At 52.9% G+C, this 19,779-nt stretch overlaps 7 protein-coding genes across 7 annotated transcripts; 4 read left to right on the top strand and 3 right to left on the bottom strand.

Moving 5' to 3' along the window:
* Positions 1-2,183: 2,183 nt before the first annotated feature.
* Positions 2,184-3,848, top strand: CCM_08628 (uncharacterized protein; the record flags this gene model as incomplete). The annotated part of the gene is made up of 1 exon (XM_006673765.1): positions 2,184-3,848. One exon carries the CDS (start codon positions 2,184-2,186, stop codon positions 3,846-3,848), a length of 1,665 nt encoding a protein of 554 aa, XP_006673828.1.
* Positions 3,849-5,040: 1,192 nt separating this feature from the next.
* Positions 5,041-9,306, bottom strand: CCM_08629 (uncharacterized protein; the record flags this gene model as incomplete). Its single annotated transcript, XM_006673766.1, has 4 exons — positions 5,041-5,188; positions 5,728-5,887; positions 6,160-6,167; positions 6,650-9,306. The coding sequence occupies 4 exons, from the start codon at positions 9,304-9,306 to the stop codon at positions 5,041-5,043; spliced, it is 2,973 nt and encodes a 990-aa protein (XP_006673829.1).
* A 1,278-nt stretch (positions 9,307-10,584) lies between these two features.
* CCM_08630 (uncharacterized protein) lies at positions 10,585-10,891 on the top strand (the record flags this gene model as incomplete). The annotated part of the gene is made up of 2 exons (XM_006673767.1): positions 10,585-10,618; positions 10,671-10,891. 2 exons carry the CDS (start codon positions 10,585-10,587, stop codon positions 10,889-10,891), a joined length of 255 nt encoding a protein of 84 aa, XP_006673830.1.
* Positions 10,892-11,928: 1,037 nt separating this feature from the next.
* Positions 11,929-13,119, top strand: CCM_08631 (uncharacterized protein; the record flags this gene model as incomplete). Its single annotated transcript, XM_006673768.1, has 1 exon — positions 11,929-13,119. One exon carries the CDS (start codon positions 11,929-11,931, stop codon positions 13,117-13,119), a length of 1,191 nt encoding a protein of 396 aa, XP_006673831.1.
* A 447-nt stretch (positions 13,120-13,566) lies between these two features.
* CCM_08632 (ABC transporter, putative) lies at positions 13,567-14,618 on the bottom strand (the record flags this gene model as incomplete). Its single annotated transcript, XM_006673769.1, has 3 exons — positions 13,567-13,721; positions 13,776-14,323; positions 14,386-14,618. 3 exons carry the CDS (start codon positions 14,616-14,618, stop codon positions 13,567-13,569), a joined length of 936 nt encoding a protein of 311 aa, XP_006673832.1.
* A 531-nt stretch (positions 14,619-15,149) lies between these two features.
* CCM_08633 (7-dehydrocholesterol reductase) lies at positions 15,150-16,409 on the top strand (the record flags this gene model as incomplete). The annotated part of the gene is made up of 4 exons (XM_006673770.1): positions 15,150-15,349; positions 15,716-15,844; positions 15,900-16,016; positions 16,079-16,409. The coding sequence occupies 4 exons, from the start codon at positions 15,150-15,152 to the stop codon at positions 16,407-16,409; spliced, it is 777 nt and encodes a 258-aa protein (XP_006673833.1).
* A 725-nt stretch (positions 16,410-17,134) lies between these two features.
* CCM_08634 (galactose-1-phosphate uridylyltransferase) lies at positions 17,135-18,664 on the bottom strand (the record flags this gene model as incomplete). Its single annotated transcript, XM_006673771.1, has 1 exon — positions 17,135-18,664. The coding sequence occupies one exon, from the start codon at positions 18,662-18,664 to the stop codon at positions 17,135-17,137; it is 1,530 nt and encodes a 509-aa protein (XP_006673834.1).
* Positions 18,665-19,779: the final 1,115 nt, after the last annotated feature.

Here is a 19,779-nt window from a genome sequence, read left to right on the forward strand (position 1 = left end):
TAGCTTAAAAAATAGCCTATTAGCTTAAAAATAGCTTAAAAAGTTAGTTAGTTTATTAGTTATTTTATATATATATAACTAAGTAATATTTTACTTAGGTTATATAGTAAATTTAGTATAATTAAAGTAGTATTATACCTATATTAATATTATAACTCTAGGCTTATAACCTATTAAGGTATATAAGATACTTAAATAGAAGGAGTAGAAGGTCTATTAAATATAAGTTATAAGTAGGAAAAGTAGATTAAATAGGTAAAAGAAGAAAGAAGAAGAATTATAGTATTAATAACTATAAAGATTATATATAAATTATATAGAGGGATTACTATATTTTATAGTTAGAGACTATAGAGACCTTTCTTTTACTTCTAAATAACTACTAAATACTTTAATATAGAGTTAATATAGGTATTCTAGAGTATCTAAGAGGAGGTGTTAAAGGCATTCTAAAGTATCTAAGAGTTATATAACTCCCTTATATCTTATATAATAGTTATCTAAATTATATAAAAGTAGGTCTATTATAATAGGAAAAATTAAGGTATTTTTATAGTATATATAATTATACTATTATCCCTTATATTTAATAAATTACTTTATTATATAGAAAGAGAATAAAATTAGCTTACTTCTATATAATAATAATATATAAGCTTTATTAGTAAATATAGTCTTTATAAAAGACTAGCTAATTAAAATTTAAATACCTATAAAAAGTAGGGATATCTAGTAATAAGTAGTATATAACCTTACTATCTAATTTCTAAATTTAGAGACTTAGTAGCTCTTTAAAAAGATATTTAAAGCCTTTAGCTAATTAAAAAGCCTAAATTAAAAGCTAATTAAAAAGGTTTTTACTTTATCTAGCTAATTAAAAAAGGTCTTTAAACCTATTCTATATAAAAAGATTTAGTAAGATAATAATATAAGGTTTAGTATACTTAAATAGTTTTATAAGTAATAAAATCTATTACTATAATAAGCTATATATTTAATAATAAGATTAATTATTTAAAAAAGAAAAAAAATTACTAGTAGTTTATTTAGTATATAAAGAATTTACTTATATTTTTTTTTTATCTTTAGTATTTTTACTTAATTAACTATAATTATTCTTATTATATTATCATTTTTATATAAGGTAGAGTGGCAGATGTGGCTTAACTGCCTCCTAGCCACACTAATAAGCTGGTTCCTGGACCAGGGTGGTGGTTCCTGGAGGGGGTGGTTGGGTTAGTCGTCTTGGCCGTCGGCGGACGTGACGGCGTAGTGCGCCTTGAAGGGGGGCTTGGTCACGACGTAGCGCCTGTCCATGGCGGTTCGAGTGCGTTTAAATGAGGTTTCGAGTGAGATTGTGACTGGGATAGAGGATGATGCTGTTGATGGAATTCTGGTGACCCTTTTATACCAGGTCTTGCATGGAGACCGAACCGTGACACCTTGGCCTGTATAATGACTCAAAAAAGATATGTCGCTGTGAATGAAGAAACCGAGCCACGCGAGACTATCTCAGCCGTTCCCAACCCATCACCGACCTCAGTGTGGCGCACTAGACTTGGCCCGTTACGGATCTATACGGCGAATGCGATCCATACGGGTGGCTAGCGATTCAGCTCTAGGCGAAATCGAGTGTCGCCGATGCGCAGCTGTACGTGTGTTAAAATTCCATGGCGTATTGTTCTATTCTTCTAATCAGCCTCACAAACGTACGAGTGTCGCGTGATGACCGACCACTGGACAGCGCACGCGCTCGTCAGCTATAGTGACCTGCTAGGAAGAAACGCGGAATGTGAAAAGTCAAGATGTTACAGACAAATGACGTGTCAAATTGGCGCTTAATAGTTCCAGCAGTACCGGTTTGATCAACACTATGCGTAACTGCTGCATTGTTCAGATGCCAACTTCTGCTGCCTGCCTCCACATACTGGACCATAATAGTTCAAATTGCCATTGCCCAAATACTGGCCTATAGTAGGGTTCCTACTATCATCAATGTATACTTTACTGCCAAATTAAATAAATTATTAAGAGTATTATGCCGCCCGCCGTAGCATGTTCAAATGTATTTCGATATTTCCCTCCCGTGACGTGTGTGTTTGTAGCCCAACCTTCTTCCTGCAACTGCAAACGGCCTCTCTCAACCTTCACCATCTCATCGCCAACGCCCGCAATTCTCCCTCATGGCCGACACCATCCCGGCGCCTCTCCGCGAGCGCCTGCGCACCATGGCCTTTAACGCTTCCGACGCCCGCGACGCCATCAGGGGCCTCGCTGTCCCGGACGCCCTCGGCCGCCGGACAATGCGCCTCTGCGTCATCCGCGGCCTCCGCTATCACGCCGTCTTTGCCCAGAGTCCGCGGGCGCAGGCGCTGCGTGTCTGGCCTGAGTTTGCGCGCGCTCTGCACGCGCGTGCCGTTATGAGCAACAGCATCCCGGATATCCGTGGCGACGACGAGGTGCCGTACTGCATCTGGCACCCGGACACGGCCACCGAGGACACGTATCGCGAGCTGGCGCGGCGGTACCCGTACATGGCCTACCAGGTCGCGCGCGCCTGTGCGGTGGCCGGATACAGTAATCTCTACCAGGAGCTGCAGGATGACGGCAGTGTATTGCCAGACGTGGCCGTGGCCGAGGAGGCGAGGGCATGTGGCAGCCAAGACATTTACACGGCCATTACGAGTCAGCCTATCAGGTACCGTGTCATGGACGACTACAGCCGGTCTATTTTGGCGGATCCGCAGCCCTCTGGCCTCAACGGGGACACGGCTGTCCGGCCCATGCTTGAGGTGAAGCAGAAGTTTCAAGTTCCAAGAGGCGGCGAGGGTCGTGTTCTCAGTGTCGACGGTGACCAAGACTCTGATGATGACTCTGATGACGACTTCTTTAGCATGATACCCGATCCTGGCTTCAAAGAAACCATGTTCAACATCACCGAGGACATGAACATTGACGAGTTTGCCACGCCCGAGCCCGACGATACCGCAGACCTTGCCATGGCCGCGTACCTTGCCAAGCCACTGCCGCGAGACCTACCCATGGGCAACAAGGACATACTGATTCTAGCTGCCGCCTACACCGGCAACATAGATCGGTACGCCCGCCTGCGCCGGCCCCTCATGGTCGACCAGGAAGCCGGCTGCGTCGTGCGCGGCATCTACCACAACCCCTTATTCGCATCCTGGTGGGCAATCGAGCCGCCCCCCGCCCGACACGCCGCCTGGATCGCAAAGGCCATCCACGCGCGCATGATTATGAGCAACGACCTCAGCCGCCTCACGCCCGATGTGCCGCGGGAGCACCTGCCGTACCTCATCTGGTACCCCGCCGTGGCGCGGGCCAGCACGTACCGAGAAGTCGCGCGGCGGTGTCCCGCGATGCGGCCGGCGGTGCTGCGCGCAACCATCTACGCCAAGGACCGGGCGCTGTTTGACGAGCTGCTGGGCGCGGTAGAGCCGGACCCGTACCTCTTAGGCGAGGCGCGAGCGCATGATGACGTCGATGACGCGGACGGCGAGGTGCGGCCGTCGTACTATACAAGACGTCTACTGGCACGAGCCGAGACGCTGGGACTAGCGGAGGAGATCAGCGACATGCAAAACGACCGCTGGGGTAGGGACGAGTGGAAGCGGTTCAGCGTGAGGAGTGGCGGGCAGCTCGGCATGCCGGAGAGCGGCAACTGGCTATTTGACGGGCCGGGCATTGTGGGTGCGGCTCAGGATCCGGGTATTTACAATGGAGTGTGGGCGGACGCTTCAATTGCTGAGCTGTTTGCGTCGGCACCGGAGACCTGGCGGCCGAAGAAGGGAGGTGTAGAGCTTGACTACACGGAGTGGCCGCAATGATGGACTCAGCCGAGTTATACTGTAATTCGTACTATATGGAAATAGACGCCACTATGGCATAAATAGTTCGAGTCAAGATTCATTCCAAAGTATATAACTGGTGACAATAGTAAGAAAGTACCTTTGACTGATAAATTCTGCTACTCGAGCCCCATGTCATGTACATATATCCCTCCATAGAGGCCCGTGTCGAGAGCGTGTCAACTAGCAGCCGGGAGAGACCGAACCCGAAGCCATCATGCGGGCAACCCTTGTACTAAAACAGATTTCCGTGCGGTGGCGGTAATGTGGTGACTCAAAGTCCAAATGTGCCGGGGTTGACTAACATTGACCCATGGCATATCCGCGTGCAAGATTATGCAATAACTCTTTAATTAGACCATTAACTAGCCGTACAAAGTTTATCGTGATTATTATCCATGGATCATGCGCTCGGCAGTTGCTCTAGAAACTGTCCCCCCACGTCACTTTCGCCACGGACCTTACTCGTGCTCCAATGCGCTGACCCTGGCACCCAAGGCACGACTGCGCAATCGAGGCCGGTGCAGCATATGTGTTGCATATCAAATGTCCAAGGTATTACGTGCGTGGTCCTTTTTTCAGGAACACCCGAAGCTGTCGAGGGCTGCCAACTGTTTTGATGCATATGCTTGCTTCTTGTTTCGGAACCCGCACAAGGCATAGGCGAGTTTCAAACGGTCAGCGGAGATGTGGGCGTCCGGTAACATGATCCGACGGCAACTGGATAGACCCTGCTCGTACCTACCAGGGATACCGAAAACTAGCAGGGCTCTGAGCCGGCATCACCACTATAAGAATGTACAAAGCACCCGGCAAGGACTACTCGTATAGTGTAAAAGACTCCCCTCACTACATTATTATCTGTTACTACGGAGTACATAGTTCCATACTGAAAGAGTAATTTGTAGTTCCCGCTACATACCAAACGAAATATATTGTTATTCAAGTAATATCCTTTACAAAAACATATATGTATGCAGTATTCAAAATGAGTGATTATAGGAAATGGTGTTTAATGTGATAGAACTTATTCAAAAGTAATATACTTAATGAAAGTTCGTAACAGCTTTGAAAAGTCCTTGAAGGAAGCTGCGTTGTGTTTACCATGCGTCTGGAAACGTTGCCTCCAAGATGTTCATCAGTTCTAACGTGCTTTGCCTCCCCTCGTGCACTAGAAGCAGCGACCGTTGAACTTGACGTAGCCGAAACGAAGCACGAAAGGGAGTGCGGACACGGCATATCCCGCTGCCGCTGCGAGAATAGCCACGCGGCCGTCGGACTGGCAGAGGATGGCATCCACGACTAACCTCTCGAAAGCGCTGTCGATACGTGCCCTCCCTTAATAATGCCTTAACATTATCCTCGAATCTAGGGCCCACCTGTTCCTCTAGGATGCTCCCGAGGCCGACTTGGGAGAAGCTTTTCTGTAGAAGGTAGGGGTCAGCAGCGCCTCACAGATGTGACCGAAGCTCGACAACTAACTAGTCAGGATAAACCGGAAAGAAGACACATATCCACATGGGTCCGATATTGGAGCACTCGGCAAGTGTCCGAACTTTCACAGCCTCAAATTTGGTCATAAGGGCATAAAAAATGTCTCGTAGCCAGCAGTACACATTGTATCAACAAAACATACCCGGGGGTTACTAGCGTACGGTTATGGGAAGAATCACTGCAGAATAAATCCGTATCCATGATATAGGAGTCGTGGTTTCAGTATACTCCCAGAAGGGACGGAGGGCTATAGCCTCTACTTCTGTACGCAGAACAGGCGTTAACCGGAGTCGGGAGACAAACCACTTGGACAGAACTCGTCCACTGAATCAACGAAAAGAAAAACGGAACTGGTCACAACTACTGCACTATCCCGACCTTGAGCCCTTGCCAGGAGACTTTCAGCGCCGCAGTAAAAATTTCCACCATCAAAAGACTCGCCATGTCTGCGACGTCCCCGGCAGTTCTGGCCAAGGGACACATTGTATCAAAGGTCGTTCCTCCCAAGACATTCGCGACGGAGACTGTGCCTTGTAATTTGTAGGCTCGAGAGCATAGTTCGGGTCCAGCATGAGAACAGGGCTGAGCAGAGATCAGTCTGTCTCCGCGACGAGCGCAATGGGTCAAAACCAGCCGCAAGGGCTGCCAGATGATGAGCCGCAAGGGGTCAGTGACTAGCAATATACGCCAGCTACCTAACTAGCGGCGGCGGCGTTGGTACATAGGGCCTTCTCAGCGGGCGGAATGGTTATAGCAACAGCTCGGTTCTAGCCCGATGCGAGGATTGTATCCGTACCGGCATCCCTGCCGAGCGTCCGGGGCCCCTGAGACGGACCCCTGTATGAAGTTACACGAGAGGACTTACTCGTATGGATCCGCAGACAATTGACAGAGAAAGTCCGGGGGTTATCGAGAAGGGACTGTGACGATGATATTAGCTGCTCTGATGGTAATTCAGAAAAAGGCATCATGAGTCTTCACCAAGAAATCCAAAATCGGACAGTAGCGTCACCATAATCTGTGTGTGTTTGAGGAGTGTGTTTCAGGAGACAGTACGAAAAGAACAATGGAGAGGAGTAAAGCAGATACAGGTAATTGTGGTCCAGTCTATGGTATGTGCATTCGCATCCGGCAAAGACGGGAGTTGCGCAGTTGTTGTCTATCTACCAGTATTGTCAAGTACATGGATTTGCCGAGTCCAACCATAAGGCAGCTTGGACTCTTCCAACTTCAACCCCTTACACCCAGCAAGTTAGCCGACAAAGTCGAATCTATCCAGCTTCTACGCCGATGCGGCGAGCTGCGCCCGGTAGACGGAGCTCGAGCGCGGCAGCGTCCTCTTCATCTTCTCCGGCGACGCAGGCTGCGCCAGGGCCGCGTCCTTCTTCCTGAGCCCTTCGACGGCCAGCACCCACAGCGCATCCGACTCGCCGACCTTTTCCTGCAGCCTGCTGGCGCGATCCATGATGGCCTGGCCGACACCGACCACGTGCCGCTTACCGAGCGCGTCCGCGTTGCCCTTGAGCGTGTCGACAATGGCCTCGCTCAGCCCCGCGGCGAGCGAGACGTACAGGTGCGTGTCCTCAAAGTCCTCGGTGCCCGTCGGGACCGGCGGCACCTGCGGCTGGATGAGGAACTTCTCGACGCCCGGCATCTGCTCCTCGATGAAAAAGGCCGTCGCGCCGTGGAACATGCTGTTGGCCCACCGGAACTTGTACTCGTCGTAGACGCGTCCGTACTTGAGCGCCACGAGCGTCTGCACGTCCCGCGCGCCCTGCGCGTCCTCGGTCGGCGACACCGTCGACAGCTCCGCCTCGCTCACCTTGCCGTTGAGCAGCCGCGCGATCTGCAGCGTGTGGTGGATCGCGTGCAGCTGCACCGCCGTCTCGGACAGCGACGGCACCAGGTCGCGGATGTAGTCGGGCACGGACAGCGTGGCGTTGTCGACGGAGAGGAGCGAGCGCGACTGCCCGACAATATAGGCCAGGTCAAAGTAGCGAGGCAGCGCTGGCGGAGTCTCGCGAAGCTTGTCGCCAAAGCCCTTGAGCTTGGCGCGGATCTCGTCGGCGTCGTCGGTTCCAGAGCCGGGCACCTCGGGGTCGCCAGGATAGATGGTCTTGTACTTGTTGACCATTTTCTCCTCAGTGATGCTCTTGATGAAGTCGGCGTTGTACTGGTCGGCCGTGGGCTGCAGCGACATGTCGTGCTTTTCCTTGAGCTCCTTGGGCAGGTTCATCACCAGCTTGCGCTGACGGCGCACAATCTCGGCATGCGTGGCCTCGCGCAGTTTCTCCGCCGCGTCCTCGACACCCTTTGCAATCTCCGCTTTGCGCTCCGGCGCGTCGGCCGCCTCGGCATCATCGTGCGCGCTCGCCGTCGCGGCGCCAATCGACTGCGCGCCCTCGGACAGCACCGCGAGCTGCTCAATCGCGAGGGCACTCTCGAGCTTCTCGCGGAACGTCTTGTGCTCGGAGCGGAAAGGGTGGCCGGTGACGGTCTGGTACGACTCGTGCGAGTAAATGTACGTGTAAATATCGTCGCGGAGGAAGCGGGCCCACGCCCGGTCGCGGCGGCCCTGGAACTCGTCAAGCGTTGGCAGCGCCGGCGGCTTGAAGAAGCTCATGATGGCGCGCACGACGTGGATGGCGATGCCGAGCGGGAACGCGGGCGTCAGCAGGAGGCCGTCGCCGAGGAAGCACAGCGCCGAGTCGAGGCCATCGACGTCGCCCTTTTCCGCCGCCGAGGCGGTACTCACGGCGCAGCCGACAAACGGAATAATGGCCGTGATGGCGGCGGCGCGGTCCAGGGCCGTCACGTTGTGCGTGAAGGCGTCGACGACGCCGTAGACCCAAAAGGCGCCGCCGACGACGGCAACGGCGCCGGCGCCGATCGAGGGCGCCTTGAAGCCGCCGGCGCCGACCTTGGGGGACGTGGGCTTGAGCGGCTCGTACTTGAGCTTGGTGCGGACCTCGGACAGCGACATTTGCCACTTTTCCTTGGCGAGGGTATCGAGACCGCGCTTTGCAGCCAGTTCGGCAAACTCCTTTTCGGAAATCTCCTCGGCCAGCTTGGCGGACTCGCCAAGCTCAGACGGTGCCTTTTCGCCTTTGGGGGGCACTCCAACCTCCTCGCCCTTGGGGGGAGGCGAAACGACGTCGGCGCCGGTCGTCAAGGGGTCCGTGACGAGGACCTCGCCGCAGAGCAGAGCCCGTCGCTTCATCTTGCTGCCACCCACCGGGCACAAGATGTCCTTGGCGACCTTGATGCTGTTGGCCAGCGAAACGATGTTTTCCTCGTGGCCGCCTTCAATGTGCTTCTTCCAGGCGGCCTTGATCTCGGCCTTTGTCTTGCCGGGGTTGGCCTCGACCGTGGCGGCAAACTCAAACTTCATGCCGCGGCCGGACTCGGTGGAAATGACCTTGAAGGGCTCCGCGTCGCCGGCAAACGGCTTGAAGGACTCGACGGCGGCGCGGGTGCGCTCGTTGTAGACGCCCTTCATGGCCTCGAAGACGCCCGCCTTTGCCTTTTCAAAGTCGGCGAGGTTGGCCGGGTTCGAGGGGCTGGACTCGAGCTTGCCGAGAACACGCTCGCCCACCTTTTGGAGGAGCGCCGCGTAGTTGTTCTTGACGTCCTTGACGACCTGGCCGAGCTCGATGATGCCCGTGTAGCCGTCCTTGGCAATCTTCTCGGCAGTCTTGACAACGTCTGGGAACGGCTCGGTGCTGATGGCGGGCTTGATGCTCTTGTCCTTGCTAATATGCTTGATGAATTCGTCGAGGGTACAGTCGTCGCAGCCGGGCGCGATGAGCTGGTTTCCCGGCGTCAACCTGTCGAGCTTGTAGGCGTAGTAAAAGTACATGCGTTCGACAGAGCCGGCGATGGAGTAGCTCGCCACAAAGGTGGCAAAGCCCAAGAGGGCCAGCACCGGATGAAAAAGAATCATTGGATTCAAAAGGTAAGCTTAACAGCTATGAAAATGGTGAATAAAGGAATGAATCAGTGAATAAGTGAGTAAGTATTGAATGAGTGAGTGTGATGTGTGAGATCCTGATGGGAGGTGCGGCAGCACACACTATATAGCACTTCCTACAATCCTCCTTACTATCATGACCCGAAAAATCCAGCAACGACCACCTCATGATACTCTGAAGAAGCCAAGTATCCTCTACATCCTTCATCATGGTCGTGAGCAACGGCCGCTGGCTTGAGTCGGCGGCTTCACGCGCCGCACCTTGTCCAACCATGCTATAAGTCGGACAGCGGCGACTCTTCGGACGTTCCAGAGATTTCTGACTCGTCATACGAAGATACCGATTGATCCCGTTGCTCTCTTGTTGAAAATTCTGGTCAACGGGTGGCTATCAGGCAAGCTTGCGCCTCGGTGATGCAGCAATGCTTCCGGAGACGTTGAACTCCGGCCTCTAACACCTGATTAATAATAGCGGCAATAAGCGTATTTCAATACGCGCCTATCCACACACTTCATCGTCTAAGTCGTGCAAACGTGGATAGAAGCAACTGCCGTGCTGCGGTGAAGATACTCCCAACTAGGGCCAGGGTACCCTGATTCTCCTCGGCCGGTGGAAGGCCGCGCCAAGCCCCATTCAAATTAGGCAATGCCTTGTACAGTGACATCATAGTTTTCTTCATTCTTATAGGTACTTGAACGCTCGGAATAGCTGCCTGGCACCCACTATTTCCGAAACTGGTAGGAAATAGGCGGTGCATCTTGCCGATGGGGTCGTGATCAGGAACGCCCACTCTCTATAGGCCCCCTCGTCTTGCTTGATGTTATCCTCCAAACTGCAGCTTAAAATTCTCACCAAAATGTTGATTTCGACCATGCTATAGCACATTTTCGTCCCACTCTAAACAGCGTGAAGTCGTTCGGCTTCGACCGACAACCGGGTTTGTGACACGACTCCCCACTAATGACGAGTCAACAAGATGACTTCTAGGGGAAGGACCTCCGAGGACTCATCTTGTAAAGGAATGCGAAGATATGCGGTGGAAAGCATCATCGTCTGATTGAGTCCAGCTCGGCGTCCTAAGCGGCCGAGTTTCCGACCTCTCCAAGATATAAGAGTATAGCTGCATCCATCAACATCGAAGGACAGGCTCAACCAAGCACCTATTCAGTAAACAATTCTCCCTTTCAAACTTACAACACTATCATCCTTACAAACAACGCAACTACATCAACCCGACGTATCTCGCAAACATGGTTCGCATCGCTGCTGCTGCTGTCCTGGCTTGTGCGTCTACACGCTCCTCACCTCTTTCCCACCGCTCTAGCTAACAATAAAGTAGTTGCCGTGTCTGCTATGGCGCTCTCGTCTGACGGCACTCCCGCCAATGCGGCCGTTTTGCGGGCCCGTCAGGATGCAGAGGCTCCCCCGGCGGAGAAGCCCAAGGAGGAGACGCCTGAAGAGTTCAAGAAGTGGCTGCTGACTGTCGCCGAGGCGGCCGATGAGCTCCGAAAGATGGTCGAGGAGGTGGCCAATGGAGATGTTGGCAAGGCTAACTAAGGAATCGCAGCCTGTGTTGGATGGGTGTCATGCTGCCGCTTTGTGACCCTCTGACTTGTCCGTCGTCTACAGCTGGTGGGATTGACTTCATGTACTTCAACGTCAGTCTTGGCTGAATTTTAAACATTCTCTATTTGAATACGTGAGAGCCTGGGATAGTCCTTCATTGTAGAATCAGTAGAAATCTGTTGGAATCAAGGTGTATTCGAATAATAACAAAAGCAATAATAACGTCAATTTGGTTCCTGATGATTGATTATCTAACTCTCAAACGCTGCCTTCCTCGATGGCTGGGATCAAGGAAGACCCACGAAGTGGGTCTTCCACCCAGCACTGGCCAATCAGAGGCCAGCGTTGAGTTGGCTAACAAAATCTTTTCAACACCCTGCTCAATAAAGCTGCATCTTTGACAAGCCGGCGGCCACTCATGCCTCTTGTATGAGCGAGCCACATTTCCGTCGGGTGTTATCTATTGATGCGTTGCAGAAAGCCTGGCCCCTGTATTTGTCTGGCCATGAAGTTGCAGCTCTTTCTTATAGCAGCTCAGTACCTATAGGGGATGACCCCTATTAAAGTACCATAGGAGTACAACAACTGGCATAATAATGAAGCAAGATCTTTTCGCTGTGCCTAAGCTTGTACTGCATTACTTGGGTATGGAATATTTTTGAAGAACGGCATTCGACAAGCGACGCAACTGTCGACTATACTAAGAACAGTATCAAGTTGAATGCAAGTCTAAGCTAGTATAAGAAGTCTAGAGTCTAGAGTCTATAAATTGGCTTTGACTTGCATTAAACTTGATACTGTTCTTTGGCTCAGCCGACCTGTCGTGGAATTGTTGTCATGCTTGGCGCTGTCTGCGATTTAATTCATCACGACCTTGGCCCCCGCTCCGTCTCACCTCGCCCCAGCATCGACTTGGCGAAGCTGCGCCGAGGCTTGACACTGATGAACAGGCCCTGGTAGGCGGCAGGAACAATCTTGCATACTGCTAATCTGACCCTATTCCCTTTCCAACCACCTGTTCGATCATCATGGCTCCGCTGGGCGACTCACTGCGCCGCCTCCGCGACCGGGTCTTCCCACGGGACGACACGCAGCAACAGCAAGCCGACCACGCCCTTCCTCCCCTCCCACCCTGTCCAGTATCCGCCGTCACATCATCTCCGGCCCCTGGCGCAACAGCCCACAGCCCGCTCTTCCAGCGCCTGCCCGCCGAGATCCGGGAGCGCATCCTCGTCGCCGCCTTTGGGGACCAGCTGGTGCACATGCACCTGTCGCTCGAGCGGCCACTCCGGCACCGTCGTGCTCGTCGCGGCGGTGAGAGCAGCAGCACTTGGGCCGGACACGCCGGCCATCTGGGCCAGGCGGCGTTCGACCCGGCGGCGCCTCCGTTTTGGCGCTGGCGCAGCACGCGCTGCCACTCGTCGTGCTTCGACCACGGCAGCTGGCGGCGCCGCGCGCCCCGGCGGAGCGATGCGTTTCGCGACAGGGACCCGTGCGTGAGCGGCGAGAGCTGCGGACATCCCGGTGCGCCCGGGACGTGCGTCCTTGGCGCGACGGGCTGGCTGGGCACCTGTCGGCGCGCGTATCAGGAGGGCTATCCTGTGCTGTACGGGACCAACACGGTGCGCCTGCACGGGACCTTTATGTTTGCGTATCTGCCAGAGCTGCTGCCCGTACTCAGCCTCGAGAGCCTCACGCGTGTCTCGATGTGCTGGGACTTGGGGTGGCTGCGAGGCTACCCGCGGCGGCTCCGGCCCGGCGACCATCCAGAAGAGTATAGCTTCGTGGAGGGCCTGGACAGGTTACTCGCGCGACTGCCTTTTACGCTACCGCATGTCAAGTGTCTGCATATATCGCTGCAGGGTGTTTTCGGGGATGGCGAGCAGTGGGCGGTGTATGGCGCGCGGTCCCCCGTCGTCTACGAGCAAACCGAGGCGCTCCTGCGCAGAGTGCTGGTGCATATCCTGCCGCTACGGACCCTGACCGAGTTTCGGCTGGCGCTCCCAAGGAGCATGTTTATGCCGTGGGTACAAGAGGTCTTGGATATCACGCTCGAGTTTGACGAGGCCATCTGGGCCGAGCTACCAGCCGAGTGGCTCAAGAGAGATGTTCCCACAGACTTGCTACACAGCGACGAGAACATGGTAGTGATGGATAGTTTCTGGGTATTGCTGGGAGTATCGGATCTACCTCCTCTGACGATTAGGTGCTTCTATTAGAATGACTTCTACTGTACATGATTCCTCTTTCTATGACACTGTAGGGTAGTGGGCGGTCGATGGCGATGGAGACATTTCGCGGTGCGCCCCGGCTAATGCATCATAATACCCGACTCGTTACCGCGCGGCCTTGGCATTTGTATCCATCTTTATTAGGCGAACATTGTCGCCCCCACGCCGAGGTGCGAATGCCAATAGTAACGATACAGGGGCCGCGGATCTCCATGCGTAAAAATCGGACCGAATGGGGCAGAGCAGGGCAGGGCGAGGGACAGGGAGTATTATAGTTTAAGTCAGTGCGAGTAACTATCGCAAACACCCATTAAGCAATGCTATTCCTTGATGTGTTCCTTTATACACGAGTCATGCTCCACGGCTATAGAAAGCCAGGTCTAAGAACCGTGCTCATTGTAGACCAACAAGGCCGCATTCGTACAGGAACCATATTCAACTTTTCTCTTTGTGTTGATACTGAGCCTGGGCCAGAAAAGCATCGGCATCCACAGACGTCCCGGCCCAGTGATCCCAGAGCGTCGTGTACTGGCCAAAGTTGTAGTTTGTATTTTTGTGGTGCACCGTGTGAAACTGCGTACGGTCGTCGTCTGTGGCAACTGGTTAGTTCTTGGGAAAGATTTTTGTAATACTCCGAAGCGTACGCAGAAGAAATGTCCATATATAGGCTGCCGAGAAAACAAAGAGCTGCATCACATTCGACATGGGCATGAGGAAACTGAACGAGTAAATCGGCAGGCTCATAATCATTGCTTCAAGCGGATCAAAGGCAAATGCGGAGAATGGAGTTGGTGTTATGTATCTATTTACATTAGCAGAGTGTATCTCGGTGCAAGCAGTGTCGACGTACTGGTGATGCTTCTTGTGTATCCATCTGAACAAGACAGGTACGTGGAACAGTCTATGCAGCCAGTACACACACGTGTCGTTGAAGCCCACAAACAAGATCATCTGCAAACCTTCGTACCACATCGGGGCTTTGCCAAACGGGTATATCTTGGAGTACCCATGAGCCTGTGCCAGGACAATCGGCGCCGTCAGGAAGCTCATGAACAAGATGGCGAGAAGCGACTGGCTGATTTCGCCTCGTATCTGCCCAGGCTTGAACTTGTGGTCTCGCGCAGACGCCACATCAAAGTTGAGTTGATAGAAGACGATGCCGAAAAAGAGATACGAGAACGTGGTTGCGGTCCTGCCTCATTGCCTTATGAATCTTGGTCCTTGCAACACGCCAGGGTTGGCAACTGCACTCACAATAAATACAGAAAGGCGCTCGTGAACTGCCGCGCGATGCTGTCTGATTGCCAGAAAGGGGAATGGCCAAGCGAAAGGCAAGCTTCCTGCACGAAGGCCATGGCTAGACCAGGTCGGGTTGCTGAAGAGTTTTGGCCAAGATGGTGGCAAGGGCCATTGTCGATGCCAACTCGTAGAGCATGGTAGACGTGGTTGAGAACGGCGTGCTCGAATGGTGCAAGAAACGTATCCATGGTATACAAAGATACACAAAGTTAGGAGGACGTTTCGTATGTTGCATGTAACCCTTTTGATATAGTTACACACTCACATCTTATTACAGAGGGGACGACAAGTTCCGTAATCTCGAAACAGAGTCCACAACAAATGAGTTGTCGGGCTTTCTTTGGTGTCACGGATTTTGCGACAGTCTCACGTCTCAGCCGGCAATTCTTCAAGACATGTCTCGCCGCGCGATGCGCGTACTATCAGCTGTTGATCCTGTAGATGAATACATTTTTTCTCTTATCTCTTCTTCACCGCCAAACAGTGGACTATGAGTAGGATAGCAAGGATCTAGGCGCTGTATCTTCATAATGCGATCGACATGTAGTTTCGCTTCTGCGGGCAGCGGATCACCATTGCTTTTCTATCAAGGGTAGCTGTATACAGTTCTTCCTCCTCTTCCTCTTCCTCTAATTCTTCTGCTTTCATTACTTGACAAGTTCCTCTCCATCTTGCCAGAAGCCTCACACCAAAACACTCTTCTGTCAACGACGTGCAGCATGTATGAGCCCGGCGCCAACGGAAAGGTGGCCAAGGCCTTGAACGAGGCCACGAGCATCCTGCTCATCACCAACTCTCCTCTATTTTGTTTCTTCTGTTATACTGCGTATTCGGACTTCAACTCGTCCCTTTACGACGCCGCCGTCTCCCTCGTGTCGCGCGGGCCTGTTGCCTTTTTCTCTCATCATCTTCCACAAAGGTCTCTGAACGCAATCTTTGGCTATTTGGCCTGGGTTATTTTTCAAGCGACTCTATATATTTGGCTTCCAGGACCACTTCATCTTGGACCCCGTACTTGCAGTGGCCGGCGACTCCCGTACAAGTTGAATGGCCTGCTCGCATGGGTCGTCACTGTCAGTGCAGCCACTTTGGCTAGTTACTTTGGCTTTGTAGACCCTGCCCTGATTGCAAAACATTGGGGCGCCCTCACAGTGGCAGCTTCGGTCTATTCGTGCTGCTTAATCTTGATATTCCATGTCAAGGCGCGCACATGGCCGGATAACGAGGGAGAGACGCTCCTGACAGGTACGTTGGCTTGACCGCTCTTGTCAAATGTGTGCCCCAGCTCATCCTCAGATCAATTTTGGTACAACTTGTTCAATGGCGGAGAGCTGCATCCTCGCACCGGACAATTCTTTGACTGGAAGCATTTCAACGCCAGCCGAACCGGCGGTATCCTTCTCTGGACTCTGATGTGAGTCTAGCCTGTGCTACAGCTACCAAGTCTACTATCTGATAAACCACATTAGCGACCTATCTTTTGCTGCGTGGCAGGTCGAATTGCACCAGACTCTGACCAGTACCATGGTCGCCGCTGTGCTGTTCAGAGCCATTGTCGTGGTCGACTATTTCTGGTACGAGCATTGGTAAGCGCCCAAGAACACAACAAATTCCCCCGCGAGAAAAATATGCTTATACGTATTCTCAGGTTCTTCGAGACTCTGGATGGCTGTCACGAGCGCTTCTCATTTTATAGCATCTACGGGTTTGCCGTCATGCTGCCTCTCATCTGGACTCTTCAAACCCAGTACCTTGCGCTGCACCCTGTTGAGCTCTCTTGGCCCCTCGTTTCAGCTGCATATTTCGTCTTTGCCTGTGGATTCCTCCTCAGCCACGATGCCAACGGACAGAGAGTGGCCTCGCGTCGCAAGTCGGGACAGGTCACAATCTGGGGCAAACCAGCACGCTATGTCAAGGCCCAGTACACTACCACCGACGGCAAAACGCACCAGACCATTTTGCTTTGTTCAGGCAAGTAAAAATCCGACAATGACAATGGTTTTTAGAGACGAATTATTAACACCAATAACTAGGTTGGTGGGGAGTTTGTCGGCACGCGAACTATGCTGGAAACGCCTTGTATACCCTGGCCTCTTGCATGCTCTGCGGAACAGAACACATGCTGCCGTACGTGGAGGCCATTCTAGTTGCGGGCATAGTTATACATCGATGCTGGAGGGACGAGGCAAAGTGCAAAGTAAAGTACGGAAAAGCCTGGGATGAGTATTGTGCCCTGGTGAGATGGCGCATTATTCCGGGGATATACTGAGTTGGCCGCACGGATGAGGCAAGACTGCTCGTGCTGGGGGCCTTTGGATGGATGAATGGGAAAGAAGAAGTTAAAATAAAGTGAATCTGTGGAGGCTACGGAAATTCAGACCCCGCCAGTAAGGTATTTCAATATTCACGAGCTTCTACTTAGCGAGGTCCTGATGCACCACAATATCAGGCTGCAGTTACCCAGACCAGTACTTCTAGGAATAGAGAATGTGTAATTTGTATTTGTACTGATAGTTATTCATCATAAATCAGACCCGCGGTTGTTTGAGAAATGCTCCATGCCACATCTCTCCTTGTCAACCTGTCTTAGACACCAACCGTCTTGCACCCACTGTACAAATTACCGCAAAACTCAATTTTCGACTTGATCCAAGCTACCTATTCACCGCCCTCCTGATCCATGTCCCTCCCGTTCCAGAGAAGCTTATGCCGGCGCGGCGCCATACTTCCACTGCGCGCGGCGGTGGAGGCGGATGTCGCCCGACGTGGCGGCCAGCCACATGCCGTACAGGCCTCCCCACGGCCAGGCCCTCGACCACGACGACGTCCATTGCCTGCGCTGCCGGCGCTCCTCATCCACGTCGATGCGCACCTTGTCGTACACCGACGGCAGCGTGGACGCGTGGTACTTGGTCCGCAGCGCCTGGTACCACGGCTTGTCGTACACCTGCCAAAACTCCTGCTCCGAGTAGTACGTGTGCGCGTAGAGCCACTTGCGGCCGCCCAGCGCGTCGAGCCTCGCCTCCAGCTCTTGGTTCTTGGCCACAAAGTCGTCGTAGTCGAGCGGGCCCCAGCCCCAGACGCCAATGTTGAGCATCGGCTGAGACAGGCCGGCGGCGTCGTGCTCGGTACGCGCCCCTTGGCTTCCAGTGACGGGGTGAAATGTCGGTGTGCTCGCGCCGCGCAGCGGACAGAGCCAGAGAGGCCAGATGCCGAGCTCGGCGTCGACAAAGTCGATGAACTGCTCCGCCGTGTCGTAGGGCAGTGCCAGATCCTGCACGACGAACTGGTTCGACACGCCACTGGCGTGTAGTGCGTGATACAGCGTCCGCGTGTGCGAAAAGTCGTCCAGCAGCCACCGGAAGAAGGCGTTAAAGGGAATATACTTGAAGTATGTGTAGCCCTGTCTGCCAACCCAGAATCCAGCCCGGTCGTAGCGGAACAGATACTCGCCAATAGGAATGTACTCGACAGCAACGCTCTGCGGCGCAAGATCTTTCGTCTTTTCTTGCACGTGCAAGTAATACCACGGGTCGCTTGCTTTGCTAAATGTCTGCGGCGGACCTCCATGAGGGGGCAGCTCATCGACCATCTCGCCAGTGATGATGACGCCGTGGCCCTTGGAAAAGACAATCCCGTCCACGTAGTCCAAGTTTTCCTCCCTAGATTTGCTCTGCACCAGCGACACCGACTCCCCGACGGTGCTCGTGCGCTGATACGTCGTCTTCACAAACGGCTTCGCCTCAATCAGCCGAATCTCCATCAGCGTCGTGATGCCGAGGGTGCCAGCCGCGCCGGCGGCGCCGTAAAAGAGGTCGCGGCGCTCCGTCGGCGACGCCCTGACAATATCGCCGTTGCCGAGGATCATGTCGACGTAGTTGATGGTGTCGTTGAAGAAGCCGTGGCGGAACGAGCTGCTCTCGCCCGACGTGCCCGAGTACCCGCCGCCCGCCGTGATGCCAGGAAACTCCATGACGACGGGCGGCAGCAGCCCGTGTGCGAGGGTTGCCTCGACGAGCCGGTCCATGGGCACATTGGGCTCGAGCAGCGCGGTGCGCCGCGCTGCGTCGACGGAGAGGACCTGGTTCAGCACGCTGATGTCGACGACGTTGCCGGTCGGGCGCGGACGCGTGCTGTTGGACGATCCGTGGAAGATGCGGTACGGCTGCTTCTCTTTGAAGAAGGCGCCCACCGAGTGGGCAAGAACGTCGACGATTTGCCCGTGACGGTCCATTGTGCAAGGTCGCTCGCTGGTTGGGAAAAGTATTCGTCCGCGTCTGCAGTGGTGTATCAATATACACGCAAGTATGTGGCCAAAGCAACCCCTAATCCCATCGGGCGGGATTTATATCCTCGCGGTGACAAGGTAAACTGCATACCTGAACTACCCCGCAGGCACAGCAGCGTTTTCCTATGCTTTGGAAAATATGCACAAGATCTCAGCAGTATGTATGCAGTGGGATAAATAGAGACGGCCAGTATCCGTAAGAAGAGTGATTGCTACGCATAGTAATGTCTTGGTCGAGTGCTATCGATCCTGGGTGTCTCAAATTGTCTCTGGCTGATGGACAGGGATATTCGAGCGGCTGAAGTGAAACACGTTTATTTGTTTATATTGAGCTGCTCATGTGCTCCATCCAACCTTAAGGACGAAGGTCTCGGATAAGGGCCCTATGTCTGCGGCGTGCGGAACCAGGATCCGGCCTCTCTTCCGAAACATCCCACCGCAGTTCAAGCACGTTCACCCGCAGCTGAACAATGACATGTCTAATACCCTGCATTACCCATCTCGCTTTTGTCGCCTGGCGGAGCGAGTAGCAGCAGTCTGGCGCCAGTTCCGTCACCAATAATAAGCGGCCCCAGGATAAACAGAGAAGTGATACTTCCTAGCAAAAACAGACTCTCTAAGACAGTGAGGATGCTTGTAGCGTTAGAAATCGATGGTCAACCTTTATTACGCATGCGCTCGAGTACGTAAATGGCCTTGAAATGCTCATGTCAATCTACGTAGCCCTCCGTCACAGCAGATGAAATCAGTCACGTCGACGAGCATCGAGTTCTTGCAGTTCCTCCGCAACTACTCGATGATGGCCATGTGCGGCATAGATATATCATCTCAGCATCGCGCTTCGCCGGATGCTCCTTCAGGTAGGCGCGCTACTCGTGACTAGACGCTACAAGTACGGAAAGTAAAATCACACCTCACAAGTGATCCAAGCCAAGAACGCACATAGACGATGTGGTGGGTTGGTCAACGGGGGGGCTAAATTTTCGTATATACAGGAAATTTTATTGTGCATGCATATCTGGCGCATGCGGGTATCCAATGATTAAAATTGTCTTAAAAAA

Source organism: Cordyceps militaris (genome assembly GCF_000225605.1).
Source record: "Cordyceps militaris CM01 unplaced genomic scaffold CCM_S00007, whole genome shotgun sequence".
NCBI classification, from domain to species: Eukaryota; Fungi; Ascomycota; class Sordariomycetes; order Hypocreales; family Cordycipitaceae; genus Cordyceps; species Cordyceps militaris.